Source organism: Tachyglossus aculeatus, chromosome 22 (genome assembly GCF_015852505.1).
Source record: "Tachyglossus aculeatus isolate mTacAcu1 chromosome 22, mTacAcu1.pri, whole genome shotgun sequence".
NCBI classification, from domain to species: domain Eukaryota; kingdom Metazoa; phylum Chordata; class Mammalia; order Monotremata; family Tachyglossidae; genus Tachyglossus; species Tachyglossus aculeatus.
This window is the reverse complement of record NC_052087.1, coordinates 37444635-37467059: the sequence shown is the minus strand read 5'-3', so window position 1 is coordinate 37467059 and position 22425 is coordinate 37444635. Positions and strand designations below refer to the sequence as shown.

Here is a 22425-nt window from a genome sequence, read left to right as displayed (position 1 = left end):
GAAGAGGAGATGGGGGGGAGGAGGAGGGAGAGTGAGGGAGGAGAAGGGAGGGTGAAGGAGGAGGAGGAGGAGGGAAGAGGAAGAAGGAGAAGGAGGAAGAGGAGAGGGAGGAGGATGGGGGAGAGTGAGGGAGGAGGAAGGAGAGTGAGGGAGGAGGAGGAAGGAGTGTGAGGGAGGAGGAGGAAGGAGTGTGAGGGAGAAGGAGGAAGAGTGAGGGGAGGAGGAGTAGGGAGAGTGAGGGAGGAGGGGGGGGAGAGTGAGGGAGGAGGAGGAGGGAGAGTGAGGGAGGAGGAGGGGGGGGAGAGTGAGGGAGGAGGAGGAGGGGGGAGAGTGAGGGAGGAGGAGGAGGGAGGGAGAGGGAGGAGGAGAGAGGGAGAAGGAGGAGGAGGGAGGAGGAGGAGGGGGGAGAGTGAGGGAGGAGGAGGAGGGAGGGAGAGGGAGGAGGAAGGAGAGTGAGGGAGGAGGAGGAAGGAGTGTGAGGGAGAAGGAGGAAGAGTGAGGGGAGGAGGAGTAGGGAGAGTGAGGGAGGAGGAGGAGGGGGGAGAGTGAGGGAGGAGGGGGGAGAGTGAGGGAGGAGGAGGAGGGGGGAGAGTGAGGGAGGAGGAGAGGGGGGAGAGTGAGGGAGGAGGAGGAGGAGGAGGAGGGAGAGGGAGGAGGAGAGAGGGAGAAGGAGGAGGAGGGAGGGGGAGGGAGGGAGAAGGAGGAGGAGGGAGGGAGAGGGAGGAGGAGGAGGGTGAGGGAGGAGGGTGAGGAAGGAGGCCTCACCACTGCCCCCCAAGCAGGGGCGAAGGGCGCACCCTGGTGGAGGTGGCGGAATCACAGTCTGTGGTGCCCTGCCTGCCTGCCTGCCTGTTTGTGTGTGTGTGTGTGTGTGTGTGCGCTTGTCTGCGAGTGACTGTGTATACCGGTGTAGTGTGGGTACCTGTCTGAAGGAGTGACTGGGGGGGGGGGTGTGCCTGTCTCTGAGTGACTTGTGTGTGTGTGTGTGTGTGTGCGTGCGTGTGCACACCTGTGTGTTTGCTTGTCTGCGAGTGACTGTGCCTGTGGGTGTAGTGTGTGTGCCTGTCTGAGAGGAGTGACTCTGGGGGGGTGTGGTGTATGCCTGTCTCTGAGTGACTCTGCGTGTGTTTGTGTGTGTGTGTGTGTGGGGGGGTTGTCTGCCTGTCTCTGTGTGTGCATGTGTGGTGAAAGCCTGTGACTGTGTGTGGTGTGTGTGCCTGTCTTTGACTCTGTGTGTGTGTGTGTGTGTGTGTGTGTGTGTTTGTATGTCTCTCTGCGTGACTGCTGGTATATGTGTGAGTCCCCGTGTGACTGTGTGTGGGTGTCCCCATGTGTCTATGAATGTGTGGGGTGTGCCTGTCTGTGAGTGACTGTGTGGGGGTGTCCATGTGTGTCTGTGCGTGTGTGGGGTGTGCGTGTCTGTGAGTGACCGGGTGTTGTGGGTCCGTGAGCGTGTGTCCGTATGAGCACGTGGCGGGTCTGGGTGCCGGGAGGGGGGTGAGCGGGGGCGAGGGAGCCCCCGGAGAGATAAGAGTTTCGGGCGGAGCGGTCGGGACTGGGCTGTGGATGCGGGAGAATGGTCTGAGAGGACTGGCGTTCACTACATCACTCAGTCAGTTGGCTTTATTGAGCGCTTAGCGTGTGTTTAGCAAGGTACTGAACGCTCAGTATCACAGACACGTTCCCTGCCCACAACGAGCGTACAGTCTAGAGGGATCTTCTCGGGCTCGGCGTCGGTCAGTCCCCTTTCCGGAGGGCCTCCCGGGCGCAGGACGCTGTACTGAATGCTGGGGAGAGTCCCCCCTCCTAAAATCCCGCTGCCTCCAAGCCTTCCCCTCTCGAGCAAAGCAGCGTGGCTCAGTGGAAAGAGTCAGAGGTTGTGGGTTCAAATCCAGGCTCCGCCGGTTGCCGGCTGGGTGACTTTGGGCGAGTCCACTTCTCTGGGCCTCAGTTCCCTCATCTGGAAGATGGGGGTGAAGACTGGGAGCCCCCCGTGGGACCGCCCGATCACCTTGTCACCTCCCCAGCGCTTCGAACAGTGCTTTGCACGAAGCTAATCAGGTTGGACGCGGTCCCTTGTCCCCCGTGGGGCTAATAAATGCCATCATTAGTATTAGTATTAATCACCTCCAAGCCCACTGAGCCGCTTAATTCCAGCACTCAATTCCAACCCCTTTACGCTGATTTATACTCGTCCTCAGCACTCACTCCTGCTCAAGTATTTATTTTGATCACCCTAGTTGAAAATATAAATGTCTGTTCTGTTTAGAGTGTGAGCTCCCTGTAGGGAGGGAACACGTTGCTCCTGTATGCCGTACTTTCCGAGTGGGCGCTCAATAAATACTACCGCTCCTACCGCCTGGAATCAATCTCTTCAGGGAATGTGAGCTCCCAGGGCCGGGCGATGGGGAGAAAGAGCTGGACCCCGGTTTTCCGGGAGGCAGGAAGCGGATTTAAATAGAGCTTTCCCTTCCTTCTGCCCCCGGAACGCCGTTTCCCAGCCCGGGGAGTCCACTTTGACCTTTGTAGACGCCGCCACGGAGCTCTTCTCCTCTTTCTCTCCCGCCGCCTTCCTGCGTACATTCACTCCTCTCTCCCGGCTCCCGTTCCAACTCTCGGGAGGTTTTTATTTTGTTCCTTTTTGGCCCTCATCGCGACGCCTTCCGTCCTTTTCCGTCCCTTCTTTACGGAACTTAAGCCCTTACTCCGTACCAAGCGAGGGGGTACACCCAAGCTAATCAGGTTGGACGCGGTCCCTTGTCCCACGTGGGGCAAAACGGTCTCAACCCCCCCATTTCACGGATGAGGTAAACGAGGGGCTGAAAAATGAAGTGACTTTCCCGAGGTCAGTCCGCGCGTCGTATTTATTGAGCGCTTACCGTGGCGGAGCACTGAACCGAGCGCTCGGGTTTTCTTCTAGGCTGTGAGCCCGTTGTTGGGGAGGGACCGTCTCTATATGTCGCCAACTTGGACTTCCCAAGCGCTTAGTCCGGTGCTCTGCACACAGTAAGCGCTCAATAAAGACGACTGAATGAATAATAGAACAGAGTTGGTAGACACGCTCCCTGCCCACAACGGGCGCACAGCACACAAGGGGCAGAGTCAGGATTAGAACCCGGGTCCTGATGCCCAGGCCCGTGCTCTAGCCAGTAGGTCTCGCAGCTCCTCGGCGAGTGTCTTCTGTTTTGTCTCCTCTTTTTCACCTCCTGCCTCTCCCCACCGACCGTTTGACGAGCTTATTTCCTCGTAATAAAAACTGCGGTGCTTCTTAAGCGCTTAAGCACCGTCCTAAGCGTTTTCCAGACCCCCGCCTTCCGGCGCCATCATCATCATCGTCATCAATCGTCTTTATTTATTTCTCCTCCAGGAGGCCTTCCCAGACTGAGCCCCTTCCTTCCTCTCCCCCTCGTCCCCCTCTCCATCCCCCCCCATCTTACCTCCTTCCCTTCCCCACAGCACCTGTATATATGTATATATGTTTGTACATATTTTTTACTCTATTTATTTATTTATTTATTTTGTTTGTACATATCCTATTTATTTTATTTTGTTAGTACATTTGGTTTTGTTCTCCGTCTCCCCCTTTTAGACTGTGAGCCCACTGGTGGGTAGGGACCGTCTCTAGATGTTGCCAATTTGTCCTTCCCAAGCGCTTAGTCCAGTGCTCTGCACATGGTAAGCGCTCAATAAATACGATTGATGATGATGATGATTTATTGAGCGCTTACTATGTGCAGAGCACTGTACCAAGTGCTTGGGAAGTACAAATTGGCAACGTAGAGAGACAGTCCCAACCCAACAGTGGGCTCACAGTCCCACCTCCCCTTTTCCCCCACGTCTGGGGCTCGGCCCTCCCGTCTCCTGACCTCCCGACTGTTCCCTCTTGCAGATTACGTCTATTTCGAGAACTCCTCCAGCAACCCTTACCTGGTGAGACGGATCGAAGAGCTCAACAAGGTGAGAGAGGGCCCTCCCTTGGGCCGGCCTCCTTTCTCCCGTCCTTTAAATGATAATAATAGTGGCTTTTATTGCGCGCTTACTATGTGCAAAGCGCTGGGGAGGTTACAAGGTCGCCTCCGGCCTCTCGGCGGTCCCCTCTCTTTTCCGTCCCCCTCCGGGATCACCTGGACGGCTTCCTCCAGGCCCGGCCCCGAAGCGGCGAGCTTCCCGAGTCCTCGGCGCGGGGAGACGGGGGATAACGAGGCCCGTCTCGCCTCGGCTCCCGCGTCGGATAGGTGGTAATTTGCCGCGCGGGCGTCTGTAGGGTGTCAGGTCTGTAGTCTCCCATTCCGTCCTCCTCTTCCTAGACCGCCAATGGGAACGTGGAGGCCAAGGTGGTCTGCCTCTTCCGCCGCAGGGACATCTCCAGCAGCCTCAACAGCCTGGCGGACAGCAACGCCCGTGAGTCCCAACGCCGCCGCGCTCTGCCCCTTCCCCACCCGTCCTTGGGCCCGGGCAGGTTCCTGCAGGTGTTTTTCCTCGGCCCAGGCCCAAGGCGGGGGTGTGTGTGTGTATCAGTGTGTATTTTGGGGTGGGGGTGTGTGTGTGTGTATCAGTGTGTGTTTCGGGATGGGGGGAGTGTTTGTAGAGGGGCCGGGGCCTGTGCTCCCACGTCAGGGCGGGAAGAAGGGATGGATAAAGCCGGGATGCAGTGGGGGAGACTCTGGGAGGAGCCAAAAGGGGAGGGAAGTCGACGGAGGAAGGGATAATAATAATAATAATAATGCGCTTACTATGTGCAAAGCACTGCTCTAAGCGCCGGGGAGGATACAAGGTGATCAGGCTGCCCCACATGGGGCTCCCGGTCTTCACCCCCCCATTTTCCAGATGAGGTCACGGAGGCCCAGAGAAGCGACTTGCCCAAACTCACACAGCTGACAGCTGGCAGAGCCGGGATTTGAACCCGCGACCTCTGCCTCCAAAGCCCGGGCTCTTTTCCACCGAGCCACGCCACCAAAGGGCCGGAGGAGCCGAGGAGGGTGGCGGTGTCGACTGCCCCGAGGCGGGGAGAGGGAGGGACCTTGAAAGTTTGCGGAGACCCGAACTGGGACCCGTCGGGGGCTCTGAAGCTTCGGGCGAGGGATGCCAGAGCCTGGGGACGATAAGAAGTGGAAGCAAAGTACTCATCCCTTCATTCAGTCGTGTTTATTGAGCGCTCACTGGGTGCAGAGCACTGTACTAAGCGCCTGGGAAGAGGAGCAGCCATGCAGGGGAAAGAGCCGGGGCTTTGGAGTCAGAGGTCACGGGTTCAAGCCCCAGCCTCGCCACTTGTCGGCTGGGTGACTTGGGGCAAGTCGCTTCCCTTCTCTGCGCCTCAGTTCCCTCATCTGGAAAATGGGGACGAAGACTGGGAGCCCTCCCCGTGGGACAACCCGATCACCTTGTAGACTCCCCAGCACTTCGAACAGTGCTTTGCACATAGTAAGCGCTTAATAAGTGCCATTTAAAAAAAAAAGTAGTGCAAGTCGGCAACATACAGAGTATATGTACTCTGTATTCCGTATATAACCTGTATATGTATCCTGTAAATATGTTTGTACGTATTTATTACTCTATTTATTTATTTATTTTACTTGTACATATCTGTTCTATTTATTTTAATTTGTTAGTACATTTGGTTTTGTTCTCTGTCTCCCCCTTTTAGACTGTGAGCCCACTGTTGGGTAGGGACTGTCTCTATATGTTGCCAACTTGTACTTCCCAAGCGCTTAGTCCAGTGCTCTGCACACAGTAAGCGCTCAATAAATACGATTGATTGATTGATACAGAGCCGGTCCCTACTCAACGGCAGGCTTACAGTCTAGAAGGGGGAGACAGACAACAAAACGAAACATATTGACAAAATAAAATAAATAGAATAGCAAATATGTACAAGTAAGTAGAGTAATAAATCTGTACAAACGTACATGCAGGTGACGTGGGGAGGGGAAGGAGGTAGGGCTGGGGGGGATGGGGAGGGACTCTCTTGGGCTCTTCTGCTCACAGTCTAGAAGGGGGAGACAGACAACAAAACGAAACATATTAACAAAATAAAATAAATAGAATAGCAAGCATGTACAAGTAAATAGAGTAATAAATCTGTACAAACGTACATGCAGGTGACGTGGGGAGGGGAAGAAGGTAGGGTGGGGGGGATGGGGAGGGACTCTTGTGCTCTTCTGCTCACAGTTTAGAAGGGGGAGACAGACAACAAAACGAAACATATTGACAAAATAAAATAAATAGAATAGCAAATATGTACAAGTAAATAGAGTAATAAATCTGTACAAACATACATGCAGGTGCCATGGGGAGGGGAAGGAGGTAGGGCGGGGGGATTGGGGAGGGACTCTCTTGTGCTCTTCTGCTCACAGTCTAGAAGGGGGAGACAGACAACAAAACGAAACATATTGACAAAATAAAATAAATAGAATAGCAAATATGTACAAGTAAATAGAGTAATAAATCTGTACAAATGTACATGCAGGTGCCTTGGGGAGGGGAAGGAGGTAGGGCTGTGAGCTCTTCTGCTCACAGTCTAGAAGGGGGAGACAGACAACAAAACGAAACGCATTGACAAAATAAAATAAATAGAATAGCAAATATGTACAAGTAAATAGAGTAATAAATCTGTACAAACGTACATGCAGGTGACGTGGGGAGGGGAAGGAGGTAGGGCTGTGAGCTCTTCTGCTCACAGTCTAGAAGGGGGAGACAGACAACAAAACGAAACATTGACAAAATAAAATAAATAGAATAGCAAATATGTGCAAGTAAATAGAGTAATAAATCTGTACAAACATATACGCAGGTGCCTTGGGGAGGGGAAGGAGGTAGGGCGGGGGGATTGGGGAGGGACTCTGTTGTGTTCTTCTGCTCACAGTCTAGAAGGGGGAGACAGACAACAAAACGAAACACATTGACAAAATAAATAGAATAGCAAATATGTACAAGTAAATAGAGTAATAAATCTGTACAAACGTACATGCAGGTGCCTTGGGGAGGGGAAGGAGGTAGGGCTGTGAGCTCTTCTGCTCACAGTCTAGAAGGGGGAGACAGACAACAAAACGAAACACATTGACAAAATAAAATAAATAGAATAGCAAATATGTACAAGTAAATAGAGTAATAAATCTGTACAAACATATACGCAGGTGCCGTGGGGAGGGGAAGAAGGTAAGGTGGGGGGGATGGGGAGGGGCTCTCTTGTGCTCTTCTTTTTTCCTTCCATCTCCGTCCCCTTTCCTCCTCCACTTCCTCTCTTCCCTCCCTGTTTTTCCCACTCTTCCCTTGTTGACCGTCCCCCCCCCGCCCCACCCCGTGCTTCCTGCCTGTCGGTCCCCTTAGTTTCTTGGAAGGAAGGCTGGGTATTGAGGGGTTAATGGGGAGCCCGCCGTCCGGTCCTCCAGGGGGGTTTCCCACCTTGGCTGTCGGGCGCCGGGGGGTGTGGGCTTGTGTGGACAGGGTTTCCTGTGCGAACTGGCAGCCGGGGCAGAGTCAGCAGACCCCCCCCCCCCCCGCCTCTCTCCCCCCACCCCAACTTGGCGGTTGGGAACAGTGGGCCAGCGAGCCCCAGCTGCCCTCCCATCAATCGTATTTATTGAGCGCTTACTGTGTGCAGAGCGCTGGACTAAGCGCTTGCTCTCCCTAGGGTTGGCGCCCATCCCGGTTTCCCCTTTCTTTTCTCCCGGCTCCCCTCGGGATGCCCGGGTCTCCCGGGAGGAAGAGGAGTCGCGGGTAGACAGGCCCGCAGGCTCCAGACCCGAGTGACGCCTGTCAGTTTGCAGGTGGCATTGCGGAGAATGGGGATGTGGAGCTCGGTTGTCGACTTGTAATAATAATAATAATGGCTTTTGTTCAGCGCTTACTATGTGCAAAGTGCTGTTCTAAGTGCTGGGGAGGTTACAAGGTGATCGGGTGGTCCCACGGGGGGCTCACCATTTTCCAGATGAGGTCACTGAGGCCCAGAGAAGCCACCCAGCCGGCAACTGGCAGAGCCGGGATTTGAACCCATGGCCTCTGACTCCAAAGCCGGGGCGCTTTCCACTGAACCACAGTGCCAGCGCTTAGTACGGTGCTCGGCACACAGTAACCGCTCCATAAATACGATTGAAGGAAGGAAGGAAGGAAGGCGCGACACCTCTTATGACTTCCTGGAGCCCTTCCCTCTAATCAGTTAGCCGGAGGGCCAAAGGGGTATTTTGTTCCTTCCCCGTTGGGGGAAGCGTTCAGAGGCGGTTGTGATCGGCAGGTGGGATCCGGGGAAGGGGCCGTAAGCTGTCTTTTTCCCCCGAGAGCCTTTGGTCCGATGCTGGGGCGCGGAGGCCGCGACCAGACTTGGGTATGAGGTGGGCGAGCCGGCCGAATCCCATTGAGGGGGTCGGGGTGGGAGATCAATCCATCAATCAATCGTATTTATTGAGCGCTTACTGTGTGCAGAGCACTGTACTAAGCGCTTGGGAAGTCCAAGTTGGCAACATCTAGAGACGATCGGAAGCCGAGGGAGAGGCCAGAGGGAGAGGGCCGGGGCCGAGAGCGGTATGTGTGGGATGGGAGACGACTGACGCTCTTCTCGCTTCCCAGGGGAATTCGAAGAGGAGTCGAAGCAGCCGGGAGTGTCGGAGCAGCAGAGGCACCAGCTGAAGCACCGGGAACTCTTCCTCTCCCGCCAGTTTGAATCTCTGCCGGCCACCCACATACGGTGCGGGGCCGAGGATCGGTCCCGGCTTCCCCCGCTCCGGGACCCGTGGAGGCGTCCGGACGGGGCCGGGGGTGGTGCCCGGAGGGATCGCGGGGGCTTCGGGGGGCCGGAGGGCAGCGGGTGGGTGATGCCGAGCCTCCTGGCGTCGTCCCGCAGGGGGAAGTGCAGCGTGACCCTTCTGAATGAGACGGACATCCTGAGCCAGTATCTGGAGAAGGAGGTGAGGACGAGGATGAACCGGGGAAGGGGCGGGGAGCCTCGGACCCCGGATCGCCGAGGGGAGACGGCCCAGTCCCCGTCCCGAGAGGACCGGGCCATCCGACGGGGGACGGCTCCCGATCCCTCCCCTCCCTCCTTCCCACCCAGGACTGCTTCTTCTACTCCTTGGTGTTCGACCCGGTGCAGAAGACCCTTCTGGCGGACCAGGGGGAGATCCGCGTGGGCTGCAAGTACCAGGCCGAGATCCCGGATCGATTGGCCGAGGGTGAGGGAGCCGGAAGGCCGACGGGGAGGGAGCGGGGACCGATCGCCCAAGATCCCGAAAGGGAGCGATGGAGCCGGATCCGGAGGGAGGCGAGATCGGAGTCCCGGAGAAGCCGGGAGGGTGGGGGGGGAGACGTGCTTCCGAGGGAAAGGAGGAGGTGCCAGGGCTCTCGCTCTCCTTCCCCGGCTACCTCAGGTGAGTCCGACAACCGCAACCAGCAGAAGATGGAGATGAAGGTCTGGGATCCAGACAACCCGCTGACGGACCGGCAGATCGATCAGTTCCTCGTCGTGGCCCGGTGAGGGACGGGTGGAGGAGCCGGGGGCGGGGTGGGCGGCAGGTGGGACGGACCGCTTCCTCCGGGCTTTTCACCTTCCCTTCCCTTGGCTCAGCCCCGTTTCTCCCCGGCTCATCCCCTTCTCTCCGTCTCTCCGTCCGCCTCAGAGCCGTGGGAACCTTTGCCCGGGCGCTGGACTGCAGCAGCTCCATCCGCCAACCCAGTCTGCACATGAGCGCGGCCGCCGCCTCCCGAGACATCACTCTGGTATCATCCTCATCTTCATCAATCGTATTTATTGAGCGCTTACTGTGTGCAGAGCACTGTACTAAGCGCTTGGGAGTACAAGTTGGCAACATCTAGGGACAGTCCCTACCCACCAGTGGGCTCACAGTCTAAAAGGGGGAGACAGAGAACAAAACCAAACATACTAACAAAATGAAATAAATAGAATAGATATGTACAAGTAAAATAAATAAATAAATAGAGTAACAAATACGTACAAACATATATACAGGTGCTGTGGGGAAGGGAAGGAGGTAAGATGGGGGGGATGGAGAGGGGGACGAGGGGGAGAGGAAGGAAGGGGCTCAGTCTGGTAGCCTCCGTTGGATGGAAGGGCGGGCCTGGGGGGCTTTGACGGGCCGGGGAGGGCTCGGTGGGCGGATGATGGTATTCATCGAGCGCCCGCTCTCCGCGGACACCGTACTGAGGACGCGGTACGGGGTCAGCCGACAGGTCCCCTGCCCGCGAGGGGGTTGGATGGGGTGAGGGGAGGGAGGGGCGGCGCCGAACGGCTAAGGCGTCCGCGCCTCCTCGCCTAGTTTCACGCGATGGACACGCTGCAGCGCAACGGGTACGACCTGGCCAAGGCCATGTCCACCCTGGTGCCCCAGGGAGGCCCCGTCCTGTGCCGCGACGAGATGGAAGAGTGGTCGGCCTCGGAGGCCATGCTCTTCGAGGAAGCGCTGGAGAAGTACGGCAAGGACTTCAACGACATCCGCCAGGACTTTGTGAGTGGGGGCGGCGGGAATCGGGGAAGGCAGGCGGGGCCGGGGCGGAGAATCGAGTTCACGGGGTGTTTTGTCGCCTGCGCCCGCCTCAGCTTCCCTGGAAGTCCCTGGCCAGCATCGTCCAGTTTTATTACATGTGGAAGACCACCGACCGGTACATCCAGCAGGTAAGCCCGGCGGGGGAAGCGGGGAGGAAGGGCCCGGCTGGGGACGCATAGATGGCCCGCCGGCCGCCGAGCCGCCCGCTCAGCCCGCGACTCCCTCCCCGCAGAAAAGGTTGAAGGCCGCCGAAGCCGACAGCAAACTGAAGCAGGTCTACATCCCGACCTAGTGAGTGCGGACGGCGTTTCGGGGAGGGGCCGGGGCGCCGAGGGGCCCGCTTGACCCAACCTCTCTCCCCCCGACAGCACCAAGCCGAACCCGAACCAGATCATCTCCGTGGGGTCCAAACCGGGCATGAACGGGGCGGGATTCCAGAAGGGGTTGACTTGCGAGAGCTGCCACAGTGAGTTGGAGGGATTAGCCGGGAGGAAGGGGGGCGAGGGGCGGCCGACCCCCGGGGGGGGGGTCCGACGACCCCGCCGATCTCTCCATCCTCCCCGCGGCAGCCACCCAGTCGGCGCAGTGGTACGCGTGGGGCCCGCCCAACATGCAGTGCCGGCTCTGCGCTTCCTGTTGGATCTACTGGAAGAAGTACGGGGGGCTGAAGACGCCCACGCAGCTGGAGGGAGCGGCCCGGGCCGCCACGGTAAGCAGCCGGCCGCGGGCGGGGGGCTCGGGGAGGAGCCGGCGGGGCCGTGGGCCGACCCCTGTCCCCCCGCCGTCCCTCCAGGAGCCTCATTCGAGGGGCCACCTGTCGCGACCCGAGGCCCAGAGCCTCTCGCCCTACACGACCAGCGCCAACCGGGCCAAGCTCCTGGCCAAGAACCGGCAGACGTTCCTGCTGCAGACCACCAAGCTGACCCGCCTGGCTCGGCGCATGTGCAGGGACCTGCTGCAGCCCCGCAGGGCGGCCCGCCGCCCCTACGCCCCCATCAACGCCAACGCCATCAAGGCCGAGTGTGAGGGGGCAGGGAGACGCCGCGGGGGGAGAGGGCCGGGGCGCGGACAAGCCCGGGAGCGGCCTAGGATGCGGGGAGGAAGCTCACACAGCTTCCTTCGACCGGTCTCGTCCGTCAAGGCGCCTGCTGGGTGCAGAAGCACCGTACTAAGCGCTGGGGAAAGTATACTACATCAATAAACAGTATCGATCAAAAACCATCAATAAGCGCTTAGTACAGTGCTCCGCACATAGGAAGCGCTCAGTAAATACGATGGACGATGAATAAACAGGGACATCCCTGTTGGAATCAGGAGAAGCAGCGTGGCTCGGTGGGAAGAGCCCGGGCTTTGGAGTCGGAGGGGGTGGAATCGCGGCTCCGCCACTTGTCAGCCGGGGGACTTTGGGCAAGTCGCTTCACGTCTCTGGGCCTCAGTTACCTCATCTGGAAAATGGGGATGGAGACTGGGAGCCCCCCCGTGGGACAACCTGCTCACCTTGTAACCTCTCCAGCGCTTAGAGCAGTGCTTGGCACATAGTAAGCGCTTAATAAATGCCATTATTATTATTATTATTCCCTGCCCACAGTGAACTCACAGTCGAGAGCAGCGTGGCTCGGTGGGAAAAGCCCGGGCTTTGGAGTCAGAGGTCACGGTTTTTTTTTTAAATGGCATTTATTAAGCGCTTACTATGTGCAAAGCACTGTTCTAAGCGCTGGGGAGGTTACAAGGTGATCGGGTTGTCCCACGGGGGGGCTCACCGTCTTCATCCCCATTTTCCAGATGAGGCACAGAGAAGTGAAGTGGCCTGCCCAAAGTCACACAGCTTATAATTGGGATTTGAACCCGTGACCTCCGACTCCAAAGCCCATGCTCAAATCCCGGCTCGGCCAACTGTCAGCTGCGTGACTTTGGGCAAGGCGCTTCACTTCTCTGGGCCTCAGTTACCTCATCTGTCAGCTGTGTGACTTTGGGCAAGTCACCTCACTTCTCTGGGCCTCAGTTCCCTCGTCTGTAAAATGGGGATGAAGGCTGTGAGCCCCCCGTGGGACCACCTCATCACCTTGTAACCTCCCCAGCGCTTAGAACGGTGCTTGGCACATAGTAAGCGCTTAATAAATGCCATCATTGTTATTAGAGGAGGAGGGACAGACATCAATAAAAATAAAATGACGGATGCATACGTAAGTGAGGAGCCGCACGGCCTAGTAATTATAATAATGATGGTATTTGTTAAGCGCTTACTGTGTGCAAAGCACTGTTTAGCAAGGGCTTGGGAGTCGAAGTTGTGGGTTCTAATCCCAGCTCCGCCACTTGTTTGCCGAGTGACCCGGTGCAAGTCACTTCACTTCTTCGTGCCCCATCATCATCATCATCAATCGTATTTATTGAGCGCTTACTATGTGCAGAGCACTGTACTAAGCGCTTGGGAAGTACAAATTGGCAACATATAGAGACAGTCCCTACCCAACAGCGGGCTCACAGTCTAAGGGGGAGACAGAGAACAAGATGTTACACCTCATCTGTAAAATGGGGGTGAAGACTGTGAGCCCCCCGTGGGACTAACTGATCACCTTGTAACCTCCCCAGTGCTTAGAACAGTGCTTTGCACATAGTAAGCGCTTAACAAATACCATTATTATTATTATTATTCTCTGCGCCTCAGTGACCCCGTCTGTCAAATGGGGGCCGAGACCGCGAGCCCCACGGGGGACAATCTGATGACCTTATATTTCCCCCAGCGCTTAGAACGGTGCTCGGCACATAGTAAGCGCTTAACAAATACCATTATTATTATTATTATTCTCTGCGCCTCAGTGACCCCATCTGTCAAATGGGGGCCGAGACCGCGAGCCCCATGGGGGACAATCTGATGACCTTATATTTCCCCCAGCGCTTAGAACAGTGCTCGGCACATAGTAAGCGCTTAACAAATACCATTATTATTATTATTATTCTCTGCGCCTCAGTGACCCCGTCTGTCAAATGGGGGCCGAGACCGCGAGCCCCACGGGGGACAATCTGATGACCTTATATTTCCCCCAGCGCTTAGAACGGTGCTCGGCACATAGTAAGCGCTTAACAAATACCATTATTATTATTATTATTTTCTGTGCCTCAGTGACCTCATCTGTCCAATGGGGGCCGAGAGCGCGAGCCCCACGGGGGACAATCTGATGACAATCTGATATTTACCCCAGTGCTTAGAACAGTGCTCGGCACATAGTAAGCGCTTAACAAATACCATTATTATTATTATTATTCTCTGCGCCTCAGTGACCTCGTCTGTCAAATGGGGGCCGAGAGCGCGAGCCCCACGGGGGACAATCTGATGACAATCTGATATTTACCCCAGTGCTTAGAACAGTGCTCGGCACATAGTAAGCGCTTAACAAATACCATTATTATTATTATTATTCTCTGCGCCTCAGTGACCTCGTCTGTCAAATGGGGGCTGAGACCGCGAGCCCCACGGGGGACAATCTGATGACCTTATATTTTCCCCAGCGCTTAGAACGGTGCTCGGCACATAGTAAGCGCTTAACAAATACCATTATTATTATTATTATTCTCTGCGCCTCAGTGACCCCATCTGTCAAATGGGGGCCGAGACCGCGAGCCCCATGGGGGACAATCTGATGACCTTATATTTCCCCCAGCGCTTAGAACAGTGCTCGGCACATAGTAAGCGCTTAACAAATACCATTATTATTATTATTATTCTCTGCGCCTCAGTGACCTCATCTGTCAAATGGGGGCTGAGACCGCGAGCCCCACGGGGGACAATCTGATGACCTTATATTTACCCCAGCGCTTATAACAGTGCTCGGCACATAGTAAGCGCTTAACAAATACCATTATTATTATTATTATTATTCTCTGCGCCTCAGTGACCTCGTCTGTCAAATGGGGGCTGAGACCGCGAGCCCCACGGGGAACAATCTGATGACCTTATATTTACCCCAGCGCTTAGAACGGTGCTCGGCACATAGTAAGCGCTTAACAAATACCATTATTATTATTATTATTCTCTGCGCCTCAGTGACCCCATCTGTCAAATGGGGGCTGAGACCGCGAGCCCCACGGGGGACAATCTGATGACCTTAAATTTTCCCCAGCGCTTAGAACGGTGCTCGGCACATAGTAAGCGCTTAACAAATACCATTATTATTATTATTATTCTCTGCGCCTCAGTGACCTCATCTGTCAAATGGGGGCTGAGACCCGCGAGCCCCACGGGGGACAATCTGATGACCTTATATTTACCCCAGCGCTTATAACAGTGCTCGGCACATAGTAAGCGCTTAACAAATACCATTATTATTATTATTATTATTCTCTGCGCCTCAGTGACCTCATCTGTCAAATGGGGGCTGAGACCGCGAGCCCCACGGGGGACAATCTGATGACCTTATATTTACCCCAGCGCTTATAACAGTGCTCGGCACATAGTAAGCGCTTAACAAATACCGTCATTATTGTTATAAGCGCCTCGAGGCTGGTTCCGGGGGTGGGGGGTGAGCACAGGGCGCGAGCTTTTAGACTGTGAGCCCACTGTTGGGTAGGGACTGTCTCTATATGTTGCCAACTTGTACTTCCTAAGCGCGTAGTACAGTGCTCTGCACACAGCAAGTGCTCAATAAATACGATTGATGATGTGATGAGTCGGGGGCTGCAGAAGGGAGCGGGAGATGAGGAAAAGCGGGGTTTAGTCTGGGAAGGCGTCTCGGAGGAGGTGGGCCTTCAGTAAGTCTTTGAACGGGGAGTCATTGGTGAGGAGGAGGAGTGACTTTTAATCAATCAATCGTATTTATTGAGCGCTTACTGTGTGCAGAGCACTGTACTGAGCGCTTGGGAAGTCCAAGTTGGCAACATAGAGAGACGGTCCCTACCCAACAGTGGGCTTACAGTCTAGAAGCGCTATCGGGGCCGAGGGCGAACGCGGCACGGGAGGAACGGACTGAGGAACGGGAGAAACACCTCGCCCGGGTCAGGCCTTCCTCTGAGGAAGAATCAGTCAGTCAATCAATCAATCGTATTTATTGAGCGCTTACTGTGTGCAGAGCACTGGACTAAGCGCTTGCGTCAACCGTACGCCGTCCGTTTCCCCCCGCAGGCTCCATCCGACTCCCCAAGGCCGCCAAGACGCCTCTGAAGATTCACCCCCTGGTGCGGCTGCCCCTGGCAACCATCGTCAAGGACCTGGGTACGGAGTTCGAGGGGGAATGGGCGGGAGGAATGAGGAGGGGAGGCCGTCCGACGGCCAGCGCCCGATGGCAGCGTGGCTCAGTGCAAAGAGCCCGGGCTTTGGAGTCAGAGGTCGTGGGTTCAAATCCCGGCTCCGCCAATTACCAGCCGGGTCCCTTCACTTCCCTCGGCCTCAGTTCCCTCATCTGGAAAATGGGGGTGAAGACTGGGAGCCCCCTGTGGGACAACCCGATCACCTTGTACCCTCCGCAGCGCTTAGGACAGTGCTTTGCACACAGTAAGCGCTTAATACGTGCCATTATTATTATTATTAAGTCACTTTAGAGAAGCAGCATGGCTCAGTGGAAAGAGCCCAGGGTTGGGAGTCAGGGGTCGTGGGTTCAAATCCCGGCTCCGCCAATTACCAGCCGGGTCCCTTCACTTCCCTCGGCCTCAGTTCCCTCATCTGGAAAATGGGGGTGAAGACTGGGAGCCCCCCGCCCCGCGGGACAACCCGATCACCTTGTACCCTCCGCAGCGCTTAGGAAAGTGCTTTGCATATAGTAAGCGCTTAATACGTGCCATTATTATTATTAAGTCACTTTAGAGAAGCAGCGTGGCTCAATGGAAAGAGCCCAGGGTTGGGAGTCAGGGGTCGTGGGTTCAAATCCCGGCTCCGCCAACTGCCAGCCGGGTGACTTTGGGCAAGTCCCTTCACTTCTCTGGGCCTCAGTTCCCTCATCTGGAAAATGGGGGTGAAGACTGGGAGCCCCCCGCCCCGCGGGACAACCCGATCACCTTGTACCCTCCGCAGCGCTTAGGACAGTGCTTTGCACGTAGTAAGCGCTTAATACGTGCCATTATTATTATTATTAAGTCACCTTAGAGAAGCAGCGTGCTCAATGGAAAGAGCCCAGGGTTGGGAGTCAGGGGTCGTGGGTTCAAATCCCGGCTCCGCCAACTGCCAGCCGGGTGACTTTGGGCAAGTCCCTTCGCTTCTCTCGGCCTCAGTTCCCTCATCTGGAAAATGGGGGTGAAGACTGGGAGCCCCCCGCCCCGCGGGACAACCCGATCACCTTGTACCCTCCGCAGCGCTTAGGACAGTGCTTTGCACGTAGTAAGCGCTTAATACGTGCCATTATTATTATTATTAAGTCACCTTAGAGAAGCAGCGTGCTCAATGGAAAGAGCCCAGGGTTGGGAGTCAGAGGTCATGGGTTCGAATCCCGGCTCCGCCAACTGCCAGCCGGGTGACTTTGGGCAAGTCCCTTCGCTTCTCTCGGCCTCACTTCCCTCATCTGGAAAATGGGGGTGAAGACTGGGAGCCCCCCCCCCGCGGGACAACCCGATCACCTTGTACCCTCCGCAGCGCTTAGGACAGTGCTTTGCACATAGTAAGCGCTTAATACGTGCCATTATTATTATTATTAAGTCACTTTAGAGAAGCAGCGTGGCTCAATGGAAAGAGCCCAGGGTTGGGAGTCAGGGGTCGTGGGTTCAAATCCCGGCTCCGCCAACTGCCAGCCGGGTGACTTTGGGCAAGTCCCTTCGCTTCTCTCGGCCTCAGTTCCCTCATCTGGAAAATGGGGGTGAAGACTGGGAGCCCCCCCCGCGGGACAACCCGATCACCTTGTCCCCTCCGCAGCGCTTAGGACAGTGCTTTGCACATAGTAAGCGCTTAATACGTGCCCTCATTATTATTATTATTAAGTCACTTTAGAGAAGCAGCGTGGCTCAACGGAAAGAGCCCGGGCTTGGGAGTCAGGGGTCATGGGTTCAAATCCCGGCTCCGCCAATTGTCAGCTGGGTGACTTTGGGCGAGTCACTTCTCTGTGCCTCAGTTACCTCATCTGTAAAATGGGGATTAAGAATGTGAGTCTCCCGTGGGGCAACCTGATCACCTTGCATCCTCCCCAGCGCTTAGAACAGTGCTTTGCACATAGTAAGCGCTTAACAAATGCCATTATTATTATTATTCACTTCTCTGGGCCTCAGTTACCTCATCTGTAAAATGGGGATGAAGGCTGTGAGCCCCCCGTGGGACAACCTGATCACCTTGTACCCTCCCCAGCGCTTAGAACAGTGCTTTGCACATAGTAAGCGCTTAACAAATGCCATTATTATTTTTATTATTCACTTCTCTGGGCCTCAGTTACCTCATCTGTAAAATGGGGACGAAGACTGTGAGCCCCCCCATGGGACAACCTGATCACCTTGTACCCTCCCCAGCGCTTAAGGACAGTGCTTTGCACATAGTAAGCGCTTAATAAATGCCATCATTATTATTATTATTATTAAGTCACTTCACCTCTCTGGGCCTCAAAGACCGCAAGTCCCCCGTAGGACCACCCGATCACCCTGGAACCTCCCCCGTGCTGAGAACAGTGCTTGGCACATAGTAAGCGCTTAATAAATGTCATCATTATTGTTATTATTATTAAGTCACTTCACCTCTCTGGGCCTCAAAGACCGCGAGCCCCCCGTGGGACCGCCCGATCCCCCTGTAACCTCCCCTGCGCTTAGAACAGTGCTTGGCACATAGTAAGCGCTTAACAAATGCCATTATTATTATTATTATTAAGTCACTTCACCTCTCTGGGCCTCAAAGACCGCGAGCCCCCTGTGGAACCGCCCGATCACCCTGTAACCTCCCCCGTGCTTAGAACAGTGCTTGGCACATAGTAAGCGCTTAACAAATGCCATTATTATTATTATTATTAAGTCACTTCACCTCCCTGGGCCTCAAAGACTACTAGCCCCCCGTGGGACCACCCGATCACCCTGGAACCTCCCCCGCGCTTAGAACAGTGCTTGGCACATAGTAAGCACTTAACAAATGCCATCATTATTATTATTAAGTCACTTCACCTCTCTGGGCCTCAAAGACCGCGAGCCCCCCGTGGGACCGCCCGATCCCCCTGTAACCTCCCCTGCGCTTAGAACAGTGCTTGGCACATAGTAAGCGCTTAACAAATGCCATTATTATTATTATTATTAAGTCACTTCACCTCTCTGGGCCTCAAAGACTGCGAGCCCCCCGTGGGACCGCCCGATCCCCCTGTAACCTCCCCTGTGCTTAGAACAGTGCTTGGCACATAGTAAGCGCGTAATAAATGCCATTGTTATTATTATTATTAAGTCACTTCACCTCTCTGGGCCTCAAAGACTGCGAGCCCCCCGTGGGACCGCCCGATCCCCCTGTAACCTCCCCTGTGCTTAGAACAGTGCTTGGCACATAGTAAGCGCGTAATAAATGCCATTGTTATTATTATCATTAAGTCACTTCACCTCTCTGGGCTTAAAAAAAAAAAAAAAAATGATGGCATTTGTTAAGCGCTTACTATGTGCAAAGCACTGTTCTAAGCGCTGGTAATAATAATAATAATGGCATTTGTTAAGCGCTTACTATGTGCAAAGCACTGTTCTAAGCTCGGGGGCGGTGGGGATACAAGGTGATCAGTTGTCCCACGTGGGGCTCACAGTCTTAATCCCCATTTTACAGATGAGGGAACTGAGGCTCAGAGAAGTTAAGTGACTTGCCCAGGGTCACCCAGCAGACATGGGGCAGAGCCAAGATTCGAACCCATGACCTCTGACTCCAAAGCCCACGCTCCTTCCACTGAGCCACGCTGCTTCTCTTAAAGACTGCGAGCCCCCTGTGGGACCACCCGTTCACACTGTAACCTCCCCAGTGCTTGGAACGGTGCTTGGCACATAGTAAGCGCTTAACAAATGCCATTATTATTATTATTATTAAGTCACTTCACCTCTCTGGGCCTCAAAGACCGCGAGCCCCCCGTGGGACCGCCCGATCACCCTGTAACCTCCCCAGCGCTTAGAACAGTGCTTGGCACATAGTAAGCGCTTAATAAATGCCGTTATTATTATTATTATTAAGTCACTTCACCTCTCTGGGCCTCAAAGACAGCGAGCCCCCCGTGGGACCGCCCGTTCACACTGTAACCTCCCCAGCGCTTGGCACATAGTAAGCGCTTCATAAATGCTGTCGTTATTGTTATTATTATCATCCGGATCAAGTCGGGGAAGGAACGAGGGGGCCGCGCGAGGGGAGGGGGGACAGCGGGGAAGGGGATCGGCCATGGGGGGAGGAAAGGACCCGACTCACTGCCGCTTCCGACTCTCTCTCCTCTGCAGCGGCCCAGGCTCCGCTGAAACCAAAAACCCCCCGGGGCACCAAGACGCCCATCAACAGGAACCAAATGACTCAGAACCGGGGGCTCGGAGGCATTGTGGTGAAGCGAGCCTACGACAGCGTGAGTTGGGGGGACGGCCCCGCGGCCGCGGCGGCGGGGATCCGGGACTGTAGCGGCCCGCCGGCCACCCCGGGGTGGGAAAAGCCGCGTGGCTCACTGCAAAGAGCAGTTCAGATCCCGACTCGGAGTTACTTATCATCATCATCGTCAATCGTAGTTATTGAGCGCTTACTGTGTGCAGAGCACTGGACTGAGCGCTTGGGAAGTCCAAGTTGGCAACATCTAGAGACGGTCCCTACCCACCAGTGGGCTCACAGTCTAAAAGGGAGTTACTTATCATCATCATCATCATCATCAATCGTATTTATTGAGCGCTTACTGTGTGCAGAGCACTGGACGGAGCGCTTGGGAAGTCCAAGTTGGCAACATCTAGAGACGGTCCCTACCCACCAGTGGGCTCACAGTCTAAAAGGGAGTTACTTATCATCATCATCAATCGTATTTATTGAGCGCTTACTGTGTGCAGAGCACTGGACTTAGCACTTGGGAAGTCCAAGTTGGCAACATCTAGAGACGGTCCCTACCCACCAGTGGGCTCACAGTCTAAAAGGGAGTTACTTATCATCATTATCATCATCATCAATCGTATTTCTTGAGCGCTTGCTGTGTGCAGAGCACTGGACTGAGCGCTTGGGAAGTCCAAGTTGGCAACATCTAGAGACGGTCCCTACCCACCAGTGGGCTCACAGTCTAAAAGGGAGTTACTTATCATCATTATCATCATCATCAATCGTATTTCTTGAGCGCTTGCTGTGTGCAGAGCACTGGACTGAGCGCTTGGGAAGTCCAAGTTGGCAACATCTAGAGACGGTCCCTACCCACCAGTGGGCTCACAGTTTAAAAGGGAGTTACTTATCATCATCATCATCATCATCAATCGTATTTATTGAGCGCTTACTGTGTGCAGAGCACTGGACTGAGCGCTTGGGAAGTCCAAGTTGGCAACATCTAGAGACGGTCCCTACCCACCAGTGGGCTCACAGTCTAAAAGGGAGTTACTCATCATCATCATCATCGATCGTATTTATTGAGCGCTTACTGTGTGCAGAGCACTGGACTAAGCGCTTGGGAAGTCCAAGTTGGCACCATCTGGAGACAGTCCCTACCCAACAATGGGCTCACAGTCTAAAAGGGGGAGACAGAGAACAAAACCAAACATACTAACAAAATAAAATAAATAGAATAGATGTGTACAAGTAAAATAGAGTAATAAATAAGTACAAACATATATACATATATACAGGTGCTGTGGGGAAGGGAAGGAGGTAAGATGTGGGGGATGGATACTTAGCATCTCTGGGCCTCAGTTGCCTCACCTGCAAAATGGGGGTGAAGACCGCGAGCCTTCCGTGGGACAACCTCAGCGTCACCTTGTACCCACCCGGAAATTTGGAGGGCAAACTAAAGCATACAACCTCGAGGTTAACAGTAAGGCTTACAAATGATAATAATAATAATAATAACGGCATTTCTTCTAGACTGTGAGCCCGCTGTTGGGTAGGGACCGTCTCTATATGTTGCCAACTTGGACTTCCCAAGCGCTTAGTCCAGTGCTCTGCACACAGGAAGCGTTCAATAAATACGATTGATTGATTGATTGGGGAGAGGAGGCAGGGGCAGGCCGGGACCCGCCGGGAGGTGAGAATCCCACTCCCGTCGTTTCATTCAGTCGCATTTATCGAGCGCTTGTTGTGTTCCCCTCCACTTCTAGACTGTGAGCCCGCTGTTGGGTAGGGACCGTCTCTATATGTTGGACTTCCCAAGCGCTCAGTACAGTGCTCTGCACACAGCGCTCAATAAATACGGTTGACTGACTGAATGAATAGTAAGCGCTTGGGAGCGTGGCTCAGCGGAAAGAGCCCGGGCTTGGGAGTCAGAGGTCAGCGTTTCTAATCCCGGCTCGGCCTCTTGTCAGCTGTGTGACTTTGGGCAAGTCACTTCACTTCTCTGGGCCTCAGTGACCCCATCTGTCAAATGGGGATTGAGGCTGTGAGCCCCATGCGGGACAACCTGATCACCTTGTATTCATTCAGACGTATTTATTGAGCGCTTACTGTGTGCAGAGCACTGGACTAAGCGCTTGGGAAGTGCCAGTTGGCAACATATATGTAGAGAAGCAGCGTGGCTCGGTGGAAAGAGCCCGGGCTTTGGAGTCAGAGATCATGCGTTCAAATCCCGGCTCTGCCAATTGTCAGCCGTGTGACTTTGGGCAAGTCACTTAATGTCTCTGGGCCTCAGTTCCCTCATCTGTAAAGTGGGGATGAAGACTGTGAACCCCCCGTGGGACAACCTGATCACCTTGTAACCTCCCCAGCGCTTAGAACAGTGCTTGGCGCATAGTAAGCACTTAACAAATACCATAATTATCATTATTATTATTCTCTGGGCCTCAGTGACCTCATCCGTCAAATGGGGTTGAAGACTGGGAGCCCCCCGTGGGACAACCTGATCACCTTGTATCCCACTCCCCC

At 54.8% G+C, this 22425-nt stretch overlaps 1 protein-coding gene across 1 annotated transcript in view; it reads left to right on the top strand.

The window, feature by feature from the left end:
• The window catches only part of MTA2 (metastasis associated 1 family member 2), a 33424-nt gene that overhangs the window by 4872 nt on the left and 6127 nt on the right, over window positions 1-22425 (top strand). Inside the window, exons 2-16 of the mRNA XM_038765062.1 lie at window positions 3890-3957; window positions 4308-4401; window positions 8563-8680; window positions 8837-8900; window positions 9047-9164; window positions 9360-9462; window positions 9609-9708; window positions 10266-10454; window positions 10547-10621; window positions 10726-10784; window positions 10862-10959; window positions 11063-11202; window positions 11287-11515; window positions 15610-15699; window positions 19836-19954. Of these exons, the coding sequence (XP_038620990.1) occupies window positions 3890-3957; window positions 4308-4401; window positions 8563-8680; window positions 8837-8900; window positions 9047-9164; window positions 9360-9462; window positions 9609-9708; window positions 10266-10454; window positions 10547-10621; window positions 10726-10784; window positions 10862-10959; window positions 11063-11202; window positions 11287-11515; window positions 15610-15699; window positions 19836-19954 (1664 nt within the window). The remainder of the gene's footprint in view (window positions 1-3889; window positions 3958-4307; window positions 4402-8562; window positions 8681-8836; window positions 8901-9046; window positions 9165-9359; window positions 9463-9608; window positions 9709-10265; window positions 10455-10546; window positions 10622-10725; window positions 10785-10861; window positions 10960-11062; window positions 11203-11286; window positions 11516-15609; window positions 15700-19835; window positions 19955-22425) is intronic.